Genomic DNA, 14,402 nt, shown 5'->3' on the forward strand with positions numbered 1-14,402 from the left:
TATTCATTAACATAATAGATCTTCCCAAGTATCTGTGCTGATAGAGTAAAATAATTTAGATTTCAATGGAATGGAATGTTAGGTTAAAACAGAAATTCCAAGATAATCTTCTCATATCAGGAATTTAAGAATAAAAGATCAAGTAATTTAGATGATTTATGAAAATCCTTTTAGACTACTCTTAGAAATTTTTACCCTAATTTTTCTTAGGCTGCTCTGACTTTCATCTCTGCTCATTTTTAGAGACAAAAGCACAAATTCAATATTGTAATACAGTATCATGTACAAATATCATATACACGTAGTTTTACCTGAAATTAAAGCATAGCATGTTAATAATAATTTAGATTTATACAGTGCCATTATTCTATAGCTATCAAATAATCTCTAACTCTCTTTTCTTCTCAGAACTGAATATCTTCTAATATCTAGAATTATATAATAAAAACCCTTATTCATAGCTTCTTGAATTTTTCCATTCAATTAATTTTTATACCTTCATAAAAGACTCACTCAGTTTCCACTGGTGTGGGCCAGTTTTCGGCTAAAAGAAATTTCATGTTTTTGAATGGCAGACAGTAGCATCACCTGAAATACTGATAATTCTGTTTGATGCAAATCACCGAGCATGTAGGCAATGCTTTGAAGGACTAATAGGGTGCCAGGGTAAAGCAAAGGAGCAGAGACATCTTGGAACCTAATCCTGGTGTGGCCACCACTCTGCCTTTGGGCTTTCTTCTCCTCAGACTTGACATGGGGTTTGCACTAGTTCTCAAAGTATGGACCAAGTACCCCAGGGGGTGTCTACCTCTTTTGAGGGGGCCAAAAGATCAAAATCACTTTTGATCTTATAAAAGATAGTATAAAAGTATAGTTTGATCTTAAGAAATATTATTTGCTTTTTTAGTCTTGTTCTCTCACTCTTGAGCAGTGGAATTTTCCATAGGCTACACATCATGTGATATAACAGATTGAATGCAGAAGCAGATGTGAAAATCCAGTTGTCCTCTGTTTAGCCAGACATTAAAGAGATTTGCAAAAATATAAAATTGCCACTGTTTTCACTAATTATTTTTTCTGTTTGGAAAATATAATTACTTTTCATGGAAAAAAAGTTACTTTTGTTAACAGATAGTAAGTTTATTACTTTATTTTTAATGAATTAATAAGTGAACCTTTTGAAAAAACCTTTCCACTGTAATTTTTAATATGGAACATAACCAACACGAATTAAAGTTCTTTAGGGTCTTCAAGAATTTTGTCAAATGGAATGAAGTTCTGAGAATCAGAAGTTTGAGAACTACTACAGTAGAGGTCTCTGAGAAGTCTTTTGATTGAAAAACTCTGATTCTAAGGTTGTGAAGTTCGATGGAAATGAACTTGAGTGAATAGATGACTATGAACGTAAGAACCAGGGAAATCAGTGGAGGCCCACAGCGCCCTACATTCAGGACACCACCTTGTGACGGTCAGTCCTTCCCCCTTTCAGCAGCTATAATTTTGCTCCTCCTTTTAAGCCCATCATTTGCTCCCTCCTCTGCTCTCTGACTTGCCAATACCCCAAACACCCATCCTAACTCACACACAGGAGACAGGAAATGCCCTGGGCAACACAGGAAGCACCATCATGTTCATGAAAAACCTTGTTTCCATCTTCCCCCAGACTCCCAGTTCTGATTAGGACACTGTGAGGGATTCACCTCTCTATTTATTGATATGATGGCTCCTTGACCCCAGGGGTCACCACACCAACCCTGACCAATGGGATAGACCCAAATGGGTGAGAGTGTCAACAATCTGCAGAAAGCGCAACATAGGGGAACATTCTTGAATCTGAGTTTGCTCAAGCCCCAGCTCAGATTCACCACAGAGGTTCCAAAGGGGTTGTCAGGCCCCACAGAGTTTTTACATGTGGTATTCACGAAGGCATTATCCCCAATTTGATTAATGGACACCAGCATAAATTTCACTCTAGTGTAAGCAAGGGTAGTTTCCCACAAATGGAAAATTCATTTTGAGTGAATAAAAGGGAAAATACCCAGAATCTAACCTGACCAGAAGCAAACTTAACCCTCAGTGCATCCCACGGCAGGTTTTCCTTTATTATGCTTTGTCCTTCATTACAGCTTTTAAAGTTGGGATCTGGGGTTCAAGCCAGTTCTATTTCTTTCAGGATCCATGTTCTTCTCGTTCCTGACCACACCCCAGCCCCAACACCAATCCTCAGTTCTCTGATCCATAAAAATGTAATGATCATTCCTGCAATTTAAGGTCGTGGTTGAAACAAGAGAGCCAGGATGCAATATTCCTGCCACTGCTATCATTTTTATTTGCTGGAGAAACTCTGCAGTGACTCTCACTGACTCAGCACCTTCCCTAGGACCAGCCCTGTGTGCTGTGCGCTCCAGAGAACTGAAGCAAGTTTTAAAACATACTTTCAAGAGTTGAGCACTTCACAGCTTTCAAAGCACTTATCTCATTTGATCTCATTTTATCCTCACAACAACTTGGATGATTCTCACCAACCCTAATGAAGAAAGCAGAGAACTATATTTGCATTGTAATTATCCTCTTGCCCAAAATGGAAGTCCTCCTTTGGGAGGGAAACTGTTCTTACCACTGTATTTAGCTAGCTCAGTTTTCTTTGTAAAACCAGACCTCAGTGCTTGCTGTGAATCGTTAAAATCCACTGTACATGGAACACAGACAGATACAGAAAGCTGACTGGGAGGGAAGGCATGATCTACACCTGCTCTGTGCCCAGGGCTGCAGATGGGAAGAGAGGAAAGAGTTGGACTAATGTGTTCTCTTACCATTTTCTCCAGATGTCTTGTCTTTTCCGTTGGTTGCCCCAGCACCTTGTCGCTAGACGCATTAAAAAGAAAGAAAGAAAGAAATTGTTATCAGATATATTCGATATTATGTTTATCTCTCTTATTGTTGCAAATATTTCTGCATTATATTAAATTCTGTTACTTGAGCTCTGATGGATCCTGGGACCAGGAAATTCTCATGAGCACAGTACTCACAAGACCAGCATGTTAGCACAGTGTTCATGAGAACAGGAAAGAATCAGCCAAAAAAAGATCTACTGAACTTGCAGAGACCAATGCCCTCATCTCTATCTACTGTTCTATGAGCATGGTTCATCCCTAACAAAGAAAACAAGGAAGGAGATTGCTGTAGATTGTGCATAATGTCACCAAAAACATGAGAGCAACATCCAAGGGTTTGAGTTCATTACAAAAAGAACAGAATTGCAACCTATGTTAATAATGGTCACCACACTGCCATATTTTCATCCCAATCACTATGTCCAGTGTCTTTAAAAAAAAAAAAATACACGTTCATCAACTAAAAAACTCTTGTTAAGAGCAGTTTCTCCTATTTATAATCTCTTGTCATTGTTTATGCCTAGTCTGTGCATTTTCATTTCACCAAGTTGACTAAAAGTATGAAGAATTGTATGGTTAGACTTGACTCTTTGGGCAAGATGCTCTGGGAGTGTGGCCTTTGAAGCTGTGTGAAATGCATTACGCCTGAAAACATAAAGCATGTTTTCTCAAAGCTTAACATGAAGTTCGAAACTATTCTAGTCCATGGAAAAAGAAGTATTTTATCAATCCAATTTTTTGGTCATTATGAGAAAATATGCTTCAATTGTAGAAGGATTGAAATGATTATAAAGTGAAGAAAATGAGGCAAGGAGAAAGCAAGATTTGTCCAAGACCATGTAGCTAATGAGTGGCAGAGTCAAGAGTAGAGCCTGAATTTCCCCGCCCTCAAGTGTTGCTATCATGACTTAACTATTTGAATGGAACTCTAGAAAGAGAAGCAGATCTCCAAACAAGGAAAAAAAAAATCACTATATGTGACCCCACTAAGGGATTAGGAGACCATCAAAACTTATAGCTGGGTCTGGAAATTCAACCTAAACACATTATTATAAGCTGGGCACAATAGCTCACATCTGTAACCCTAACACTTTGGGAGGCTGAGATGGGAGGATCACCTGAGCCCAGGAGTTGGCAACACAGCAAGACCTTGTCTCTGCAATATATATATATTAAATAATTTGCATATATATAAATTAAAAATCAGTTGGGCATGGTGACATTGCCTGTAATCCCAGCTATTTGGGAGACTGAAGCAGGAGGATCTCTTGAGCTCAGGAATTCAAGGCTGCAGTGAGCTATGATCATGCCACTCTACTCCAACCTGGGCAACAGAGTGAGACCTTGTGTCTAACAAAAAATTCAAAGAAACCCAATATTCTAAAAATAATAATTAATTCCCTGTAGTGTTCAATGTTGTTTCAAGAAATTCCCAGATTGTGAATCATCAATCTTGCTTTTAGGTTCTGATGTGTGTAAATAAGTAGAGTAAATGATAAAGACTTATGCCAACAAAGTGAACCAATCCTGTGTATGCTTATTCCCTTGTTCAGGTGATAACCCAAGAGAGAAACAAAGTAAAGCCACCTGTTTATCATCAGTATCCCTTACCCTCTATCCTAGTCAATGTGAAATTATTTAAACCAGATAACTTTTTTTTGATTTGAGGTCTCACTCTGTCACCTAGGCTGGAGTGCAGTGGCACAATCACAGTTCACTGCAGCCTCGAACTCCTGACGATACTTTCACCTCAGCCTCTTGAGTAGCTGGGACTACAGGCACACACCACCATGCCTGGCTAATTATTATTATTGTTGTTGTTGTTGTTGTTGTTGTTACATTTTGTAGAGACAAGGTCTTGCTATGTTGCCTAGGCTATTTTCAAACTCCTGGCCTCAGGAGATCTTCCCACCTCAGCTTCCAAAAGTTCTGGGATTATAGGCTTGAGCCACTGTGCCTGGCCCATATTTCTTAAATATAGTAAATTTGCAAGTAAGAATGCTTCTTTCATCTTGCCTTATCCTGATGCCTTCTTTTTTTATACACAAGGTTGATTTTGCTACACTATCTGACTACGACTGAACTGGACAGAGTACCCCAAGAGCCATCCCGGGTGACTGAACTCTCCCAGCACTTAAATCCTGTGTCTTTCCCTGCATAATTCATAGACAGTTCAGAAAAAAAGAAAATTCCATGAAATAAAAGAACAGTTTTTTAGAGTAAAATGAAGTCAAATTAAATGGATTATAAGTGCAAAATAAATGCATGCTCAACCCCACTGTATTTAAATGCGTTAATCATGGATACCTTTCAAATGCCATGAATACCTAGTTTCATAAAAGATCACTTTTTAGAAACCAGAGGAAAACCAAAATGAAAGGAGTCATCTTTTTTTCAAGATTTTTGAGACAGGGTTTTAGTGTCAGGTCTTATTTAATGGAAGTGCAATAAAGCTGATTGATGTCATAGAAGATGGTGTCTCAGAGCAGAAAATGATCCTGACAAAAAAAGAACTAGTCATCGGAAGCATCTCATTTCAAAATTCTTTTGGCACTTTCAAGAGAAGTTTGAGAGTAGAGGGGGAGTTCTCCAAGAGCTTCCCTATTCCTGGGGTCTGGCTCTCACACATAAATGTGTCACCACTGCACCCATGCCAGATGGCCGTAGTTTTACTGAACTGAAGGTGGACAGAGTCTATGCCAGGCTGAGTGTCAGGTGATCACGGTCCACAGTTCCAAGGCCAGGACCCCAAGAATTCTCAAGCATGACTGACTCACTGAGTTCTGACAGCCTCCCTAGATACCCTCATTGGCCCCACTTTACCAATTGTACCCTAAGGCAGAGAAAGGAACTTGCTCAAGCGCATACAGCTGGGAAGAGGCAGAGCCAGAATTCGAATCCCAGAAGCTGGCTCTGGGGGTCTCTCTTAACCACCGTGCCTGAGAATCTCTCAGTATCCTGTGCTGCGACCTTCCTGAGGACCTCTATCAGCAGGTGGGGAGTAATGAGGCAGGGAGATTCAGGTCTGAAAGTTAATGTGACTTCATTTGCACCACAGGCTAAGAGTTCTTAGAACATTTGGCTTACAGGAAGAAACAGTCAAACCAACAGCTGAGGGTTCAGTGGTAGAAATGCTATAAGATCTTTTTTTATTTAATGCTTAAATTACACAAGTACCCAGAACTAAGCTGTGCAAAAATAAATAAAGGGATGGATGGATGGATGGATGGACGGACGAATGAACGGATGGGCAGACAGACGGATGGAGGTAAGCTGTTCTCTAAAAGACCATTAGGAAAAAGACTCTTTTTCTTGAAGTGTTAGGAGTTAGCCTCCTGGGGAAGAGGCTGTCTTTTCTCTCCTTCCTACTCTCACCCCCAAGTGAGTAAAGGACCCAACTTCCTCCCTTTGCCCTAAATCAGCTGAAACCACAAGTTCATCATCCTGAGAACCTATACTGCCTACTGAACAAAAGTAGACACAGCTCAAAAGTATCTTCTATTGTAATTGAACTAATAAATAAAGCCAAGTGTCCAAGGAAAACGGCACAATACATTGACTTCCGAGTAAACTCTGATATGAGATTCTGGAATTCTGAGTTCTTTCCTAGGAACTTCAGAAAATGGTTCAATGCTATGAATACTACCACTGTGTTATTCAGTTTAATTCAGTGTAGGTATCCATATAACTTAATATACGAAGGCATGCATAAGTTCTCATGCAGGATAAGTTCTCTGACCAAATATACACAGCCACAATTACTAGGTTAATACAGATGTGAATAATATGTTGTCAGAATTATCTAGAAAACTAAGCACCAGAGCATATGAAAGCTTCATTAATGTGGTATTCAATATCTTTTAGTCAGTAGATATCAGCTTTGATGTTTTCCAACAGACCTAAAGAATGAGTTAATTGTCATGATCACTAAGAACAAAAGGAAGTTGATCCATATGAGATTTTATTTATCTTTTCTTTCAGGGGTGGGGTGGGTAGTAAAGGGGGAAAACTCAGCATCAGTTTCAACCACAGCTAAACCAGAGCCATTCCATCGCCTAATTCCATTCTCAGGAGAATTCTGTCACGAGTCTTACAGTCTGCATCATAATACTCAACTTAGATATTCTCATTCAGGTGCTCTCCTCATCATCTCCAGCTGCATCCCCAGCCTAACCAACTTCCCTTTCATGAAATGCTCTTGTTTGGGACCCTCTGCAGCACCTCACTCCCCTACAGACACAGCATCTTCTTCCAGGCCCACCGAGATGTCTAGACTGAAGGACAGACCCTTCCTTCTCCAGCTGTCTGAAATCACCGTGCCTCGTGCTCAAGCCATCTCTGTGTCTGTCCTCCTTGGGGACAGTGATCCTCCCTCTTCAAACATGTTAAAGTAATGTCCTTTTGTTATCCCCAGAGACCTCTTCAAGAGACAGGTGGCCCACTGGTATTCCACTCGGATTTATCTTTATGATTACAAGTAGTAAAACAACTTGGCTCTTTAGAACACAGATACATTTTCCTCAAAATGGCCTCTTTCAATATTGTCCTATTTCACTATCAGGATATGCTAAATTACCCATCTAAGGATGCATCACAAGAACTCAACATTATAGCATAAAGTAACCTTTTGCTCTAGCCCAGGTTGGTGGTGTGCATGCCGTGGACCCTGTTGAGGAACAACAAAGAGACAGAGAGAACCAAGTCACACATGGCCAGGCAGGAGCCACTCTAGCTTATCAACCCTCAGACACTCACCAGGCAACTCACACTGTCTCAGAAAGGGAGATTTCCTTTCTCGCTAGTGTTCACTAATAAAAATATGACATTTCAGAATTTAATAAAGCCCCAATTAAAAGAAAGCTAAATAACAAATGAGCATATGAAAGATCTTCGTGCCTCTAAATGTTTCTTCTAATAATCTAGTCTGTGCCAAGTATCCATACAAAGGCAGGAGAGAAATTTAAAGGTATAATATTTGAAGCAATGTTTCCTGACAATCCTGTTGCACCGAGGTCTGCAGGAAAATAACAAAGAATATGTCTTTGTCTGGGTTTCCCAGAAAGCAGAGCCTGAGGCAACTGCAGGTTGCACTAACTTTATTAGAGAGGGCTAGGGCGATGTCAGGAAAGAGGGAGAAAGGACAGGAAGCAGAAGACAGAGCATGCTACAATGAGGAATCTGTACCAAACTGGCCATTGCTAGGTGCAAGCAAATGCTGATTTTGCAGGGTGGCCCTGAGGGCTGTGTAAACCCTTGAGGAAAGAAAGTAAAAAAGTTATCCACCAGCCTCTGATGAATCCAGGATGTTCTACAGAGCACCGATTGCCAACACATGTGGCCTGTGCAAGGTCTTGCACCTGACATCTGCCTGGGTCCCTGAGAAAGTCCCAGGGCAGAAAGTGAAGGTGGAGGTGATTGACGTGGGCAGGAGATGAAATGCTGTCATCATGCACCTACTTGAAGTCTGTGGAGCCCATGCCAAGTTGGCTACTCATGAGGGTCCTAAGAGAGGGTCTGAAGTGACATGTGGGATGTATCTGAGCCAGCACATGAATGTGGCTGGGTGACTTATTTTTTCAACCAAGTTACAAAATCACAGATTTGATTAGTCAAGTCATATTCAATGATTTCATATTTGATGCCCATTTCTTGGGCCCATGTCTCTCTTACTTTGAGCTAAGAGTGGACATAAAGATAAATCTGACCATGTCTATGCTGCAGTAAAAACTGTATACACATCAGTAATACCTAGTGGAGCTTAATAGAAAATGGGGCTTTAATAGAAAAATTACAGTGGGGCTTTAATAGAAAAATGTGCTGACATCCTGAACATCGCTAATTGACTCACACACAACTTGACAACATGTCTATTAAAAAGCCTACATGCACTTCCTTTGAAAATAAGGGTCTTGGTCACTTCTCAGTCCACTATTCCTCCTTGTGAAATCTATTTAAAAATTTGTGTTCTTGAAAGAGTCACCACCCAGTCAGATGAGCAAGGCATTTGCCTAGAGCACAGAATATAAGAAGGCAAGAAACTCAGTGATCAAGATAAATAATATTTTAAGGCAATATTTAAAAAAATAAAAAATGCTACAAGAAATCATGATGAAAAAGAATTACAATTTTGAATAAAGACAGGATTGGAATTACTGATATTTCCTTCTGCCTCTGACTTTAGTGTGGTTTGATCCTGCACTCATCACCACATTTTCCTAGAACAGGAAAAAGATTGTAGAAACCCAATAATTCCAAGGATTTAAAACATCATTCTAACATTCAAGAAGAGACCCCAAAAAACCAGATTTATGTTTTTAGAGAGTGGACCCCTTGTATATACTCAGAATTTGTTCCTCCAGATTAAACAGTCAACCAAAGTTTTGAACTGGAAGTTTTGAGAAGGTTGTATCATGATTTGCAGAAGAAACGTCCCAAGTTGTGGCAAACAGGTGACTGGTTCTTCCACCATGACAATGCAGCTGCTAACACTACACTGAGTGTTCAGCAGTTTTTAACCAAAAACGGCATGACTTCTGTGCCCCACCCTCCCCCTTTGCCTGATCTCACCCTGAGCGACTTTTTTTCCCCATTAAGAAAGTCCTCCCAGGCTCGGTGGCTCAGCCTGTAATCCTACGCCTTTGGGAGGCTGAGGTGAGTGGATTGCCTGAGCCGGCGGGTTCGCGACCCGCCTGGGCAGCGAGACCTCATCTCTACAATAACAAAAAATCAGCCGGGCGTTGTAGCGCATGCCTGTAATTCCGGTTACTCGGAAGGCTGAGGCGGAAGGATTGCCCCAGCCCAGCAGTTCGAGGCTGCGGTGGCCGGGAGCGGCCACTGCACTCCAGTCTGGGCGACAGAGTGAGACTCCAACTCAAAAAAAAAAGAAAGTCCTCAAAGGAAAATATTTTGTTGATGTGGAAGAAGTGAAAAAAAAACCAGAAGAATCACTAAAAATCAAAATTGACGAGTTCAAAAACTGTTTTGAACAGTGGAAAAGGCATCTGAATAGGTATGTTGCATCAAGCATAGAGTACCTTGAGGGTGACTAAAGTTTAAACATGTAAGAATAAATACACAATTTCTTATAACTAAATCCCAGTTTTTTGCCCTCCCCCTCACCTGAAGTCACTGAAACTTTTTCATTACATCATGAGTTAAGAATCCATGCCATCATTTTGTGACTGTTTTGTTTTGGGATTTTGTGTGTGTGTGTGACTGTTTATTATGTGATTTCCAGAATACTGCAGGGGAAGGTTCCTATATAATGTCTAAATTCATAAAGTGCGTATGCTATTTATATATCAGGTAAGAAACCAAATTACCAAAACCCATTTCATCATTAATCCTAACCCAGAACATGAGACAGATCATGCCTATTTGAAAAATCATTCAGCCAAGTACATATTGTTCCATCTTTAGATGAAACACAAGTTCCCATTAAAAGACATTTACTTTTCATTCCAGGGGCTGAAGAGTATGAAATGTGAAATGAATTCCAGCTGGTGAAACAGAGGACCCAAACAGCAGCTCAAGAATATGTTCTAAACCCACACCTATACTATTTTAATGGATAAATTTGTATTCACTCTAAGAACTTGGCTTGATATTTAATTTGGTGAGATGTGACAACTAAAGCATCACCACTTTTGAAAGCCCCTTAGGGTAAGGGAACAAGGTGCCTCTTGAACAGTCAGAGCCCAGATCATCCTCAAATTCCCAGGGCCCCAACCCATACTCCACCACTTCTTTGCCATCTCCCCAGTAGACCTGTCCACTTAGCCACCAAATATTGGAAAGAGCTTTATACATGAATTTGGCTTTGGCAACACTAGGGAAAAGAAGATAGTCCTCAAGCAGCCTAGTTCACAGGGTACACAGGGCAAAGGGACCCACAGATGCCATTGGTTCACAAAGGCACTTCTTCTCAGCCCGCTGTCAAGCCCTTCAGAAAGAGAAGTGAAGTGGGCTCCTGCCAGTCCTAGAGTCAGCCTCCCATTGCTGTTGCCTAAGAAAAATCCCCAGCTAAAGCACTGTGATGTCACCCGGGCTAAGAAATAAAAGATTGCTGGGCTCAGTGGCTCAGCCTGTAATCCCAGCACTTTGGGAGGCTGAGGTGAGTGGATTGCCTGAGCCTGCGGGTTCGAGACCTGCCAGAGCAACTTGGTGAGACCTCATCTCTACAATAAAATCAAAAATTAGCTGGGCATGGTAGCTCGCGCCTGTAGTTCCAGCGACTTTGAAGGCTGAGGCAGAAGGAGCAGCCACTGCACTCCAGTCTGGGTGACAGAGTGAGTCTCCAACTCAAAAAAAAAAATTATTTTAAAATCAGATTATCAAAATTAGGTACATTTACCAATATGCAAAGCTATCAACAGAGAAGGTCGTGGGCACAGTGTCAGATGCCCAGACTTAACCAGGAGAGGGGACTCACTACTGGACTATTTGCTTTTGCCTTTGCTGAAACAGTCCCTGGGCTAGGCCTAAGGGTCCTGAGGAGAAGGTCACATGCTCCAATTTTGATTGGTTTAAACCTTGGAGAGGCAAACAGAGAATAAAGCAACCATCTCAATAAAGTGGGGAGGAGCTGTAACCCAAGAATGACTGAGATCAGGAGCACCAGGAAGGGCCCCAAACTCGCACAGCTGTCAGATCTTGAGGGAGGCATGAGAGCCACTGACTGTACCCCCAAGCTGTGTATTGCTAGGGAAATCCCTTGTTACAATCTCAGTCTTCTCCCTGTTGGGGTGGGAGGAAGAATGATAATCCATGACTCCTACTAGCCACATCTAAGGGACTTCAGCCCAGTAGACATGCTCTCCTCACCTGTCCATCAATGACCGTGTTTTCCACAAGAGTCATTGCTCGGTGATGTCAAGTGGACAGCTTCTCTGTACGAAGAGAAGGGAAAGTATCTGTTCCAAGCACTCTAGCATTTTGTTCTCTGTTCCTAATATCTGGCCTCTGTTTGCCTCCATCTACCAAGTGGTTGCAGAGATTTCGCAAATGAAGGAAGGTAGGATTTGTTTTAGCCACATGGTGCTTGAAAGCTCTTGTTAGCAAGTGCTACTTCATGCCATCTATCCCCTGGGATGCATTTTCTCCCAAGTTATTTTTCTCCATGGTGCTGTCTTCCTTTCATGCTATAGCATCCTGATATTCACATTTTTAATGGTTTCGGTGCTTTTAACGCCCCTGAAATGGTAGTATGTCGACAAGCAGTTCCTCTTATGGGTCATAAACAAGAGAAAAAACACAAATCTGCGTGTTTTTGGAATATGTCACACTTGAGCACCATAAAGGTTATTGCACATTCTTTGCAGAATCAATACTCCACCCAGAAGTGGCAGCCAACGGAGGTCTATCCCCAGTGATCCCAGTAAACCCCTCTAAGAGTTTCTTGTGTGCTTTCTATTACTGTGTTTATAAAGAAACAAAAAGGTGATGTTTTTATAGCATTATACTGAGTGTTTTTTTGGACAAAAAAACTTAGATGATCAGTCTTTAAATGAATAGGGGAGCAAAGCTATGGTGATTGTACATGAAATGGCATAAACAGCCAGGGCAAACCAGCAGGTAGCTGATGATTGCTCAAGGCTACCACAATCATTAAGCAAATGGCTTCTTGGAAATATCAAAGGCACATCATTAAAGGCACCTTCCAAATCAAAGTCGGAATTTGTCTGAAGAGCAGAAGGGGCCTCTATACCAACATTCTGTGATAAGGACAGAATAGATTTAATTTCTTGCCACTGATATTTTTAAATCATCTATAATTCTTCTAACCGTATTCCAAAAACCGAACATTAATTTAATTCCTAAAGGAGTTAGAAAGCAATATCAAAAGGAAACTTCAGCTAGAAAGGTTTTTTTTTTAAGTTGGTTTTTAAAAAGTGATGGGATCTACAACAAAAAATACATTAAACTTTTCTAATTCTTCCTTTTTATTCTCACTCACACCTCTAAAAGACCCAAGGCTGAAGTTCTGCCTCAAATACTATATTCTATTCCTAGCATTTTATGCTGACTTTTATGGTGAGGGAATTAATCACCATCACCATAGTTTAGGCAAACTATTTATGAGGGCACCATCATTTTCAGGTATTCATTATTTATTTTTATTAAAATTCATTTAAGCTTTATCCCACAGACATATTTTTTAAATCAGTATTTTATACTCTAAAAAAACTTTCCTTATGCCAATTTGCATTTTAAAGAACAATGTTTTCTATTTGCAAAAGTTGTTTGAAAAATAAATGTATAAGGAAGAAAGCAAAAAAATCACCTATAATTCTACTAATCAGAGTTAGTCCATGTTAATACTTCAGAATGTTTTCTTTCAATCTTTTTTCTGTGTGGACATACATAAATATAGTCTCTGTTTTAGAAAAATGACCATATGCCATACCTATAATTTCAAAACAGGTTTATGTTGGAGTTACCCCTAACTTTTCAAATTTTCAAATTCTATATAACTCACACATGTCAATAAAATCACTTTTCCTTTTAAAATTCAACTCAGCTCAACAAAGAGTCACAGTGACTTGTGTGCTGCTGTCAAGTCTCTTGAAAACGAATGGCATACGAGTCTCTGAATGGTCACTGAAGTTGGACAGAGGCAACAACATCTTTTGCAGTGTCGTAGGCTGCATTGGGACCCTCTAAATTTGTATGATGAAGTCTTCATCTTCAGTACCTCACAATGTCATCTTATTTGGAAGCAGAATCTTTTCAGAAGTAATCAAGCTACTATGAATTCTTTAAGGTACTCTACTCCAACATAACTGGTGTTCTAATAAAAAGGGACAGATTGGACACAGAGACAGACATGGACAGAGGAAAGATGAAATGAAGACAAAGGAGCAAGATGGCTGTCTATAAGTCAAGGAGAAACGCCTGGAACAGATCCTTCCCTTGCAGCTCTCAAAAGGAACCAACCACAGCTGACAGCTTGATTTTGAACTTCTGGTCTTCAGTACTGTGAGAGAATAAATTTCTGTTGTTTAAGCCACCAGCTTGTGGTACTTTGTGACGACAGCCCTAGGAGACTAATTAATGCATGCAGATAGCAATGTGTGAAGGAACAGACTTCTCCACATGGGCTGATAAAAGGATGCTCAGAAAAGAAAGCCAGGCATAGCCTCTCTCTGAGGGACCTGAGGCCTGCCCTGGCATCTCATACCACAGAAAGGAGACAGTGCCTGGCCTTGAGGCCCAGGGAACTCGGGAAGGGATCCTCCTCCTGTGTTACTTAGGTATATGCCATCTGTGGAGGTTGTGAGTCTGTGGGCATGGGTTGAATTCTCTCTTGAATCCCAAACCACATGGACACAGAACACTGTCCTGGGCCTAGAAAGAAGAGATGTACCCTCCTTAAGCCACATGCCCAGAACTGTTTTTCCAGTCCAGAGTCAAAGGTTTCTCCAGCTGCCAGCCTCTTTGTGAGGGCAGCGCCTAGTTTAGGGGACAAGCTGTGGTCAGAGCAGACTCATGGCAGCCTGTCGGGAGCTC

The 14,402-nt window shown here is 40.7% G+C and overlaps 1 protein-coding gene across 1 annotated transcript in view; it reads right to left on the reverse strand.

Annotated features, from left to right (window-relative positions):
* PCP4 (Purkinje cell protein 4) overlaps positions 1–14,402 on the reverse strand; it is a 63,700-nt gene that overhangs the window by 28,129 nt on the left and 21,169 nt on the right. Inside the window, exon 2 of the mRNA XM_008068449.1 lies at positions 2,814–2,865. Coding sequence (XP_008066640.1) covers positions 2,814–2,865 — 52 coding nt within the window. The remainder of the gene's footprint in view (positions 1–2,813; positions 2,866–14,402) is intronic.

The sequence above is a fragment of the Carlito syrichta genome, unplaced genomic scaffold, assembly GCF_000164805.1.
Source record: "Carlito syrichta isolate Samal-C Ts95f unplaced genomic scaffold, Tarsius_syrichta-2.0.1 Scaffold310954, whole genome shotgun sequence".
Taxonomy (NCBI): domain Eukaryota; kingdom Metazoa; phylum Chordata; class Mammalia; order Primates; family Tarsiidae; genus Carlito; species Carlito syrichta.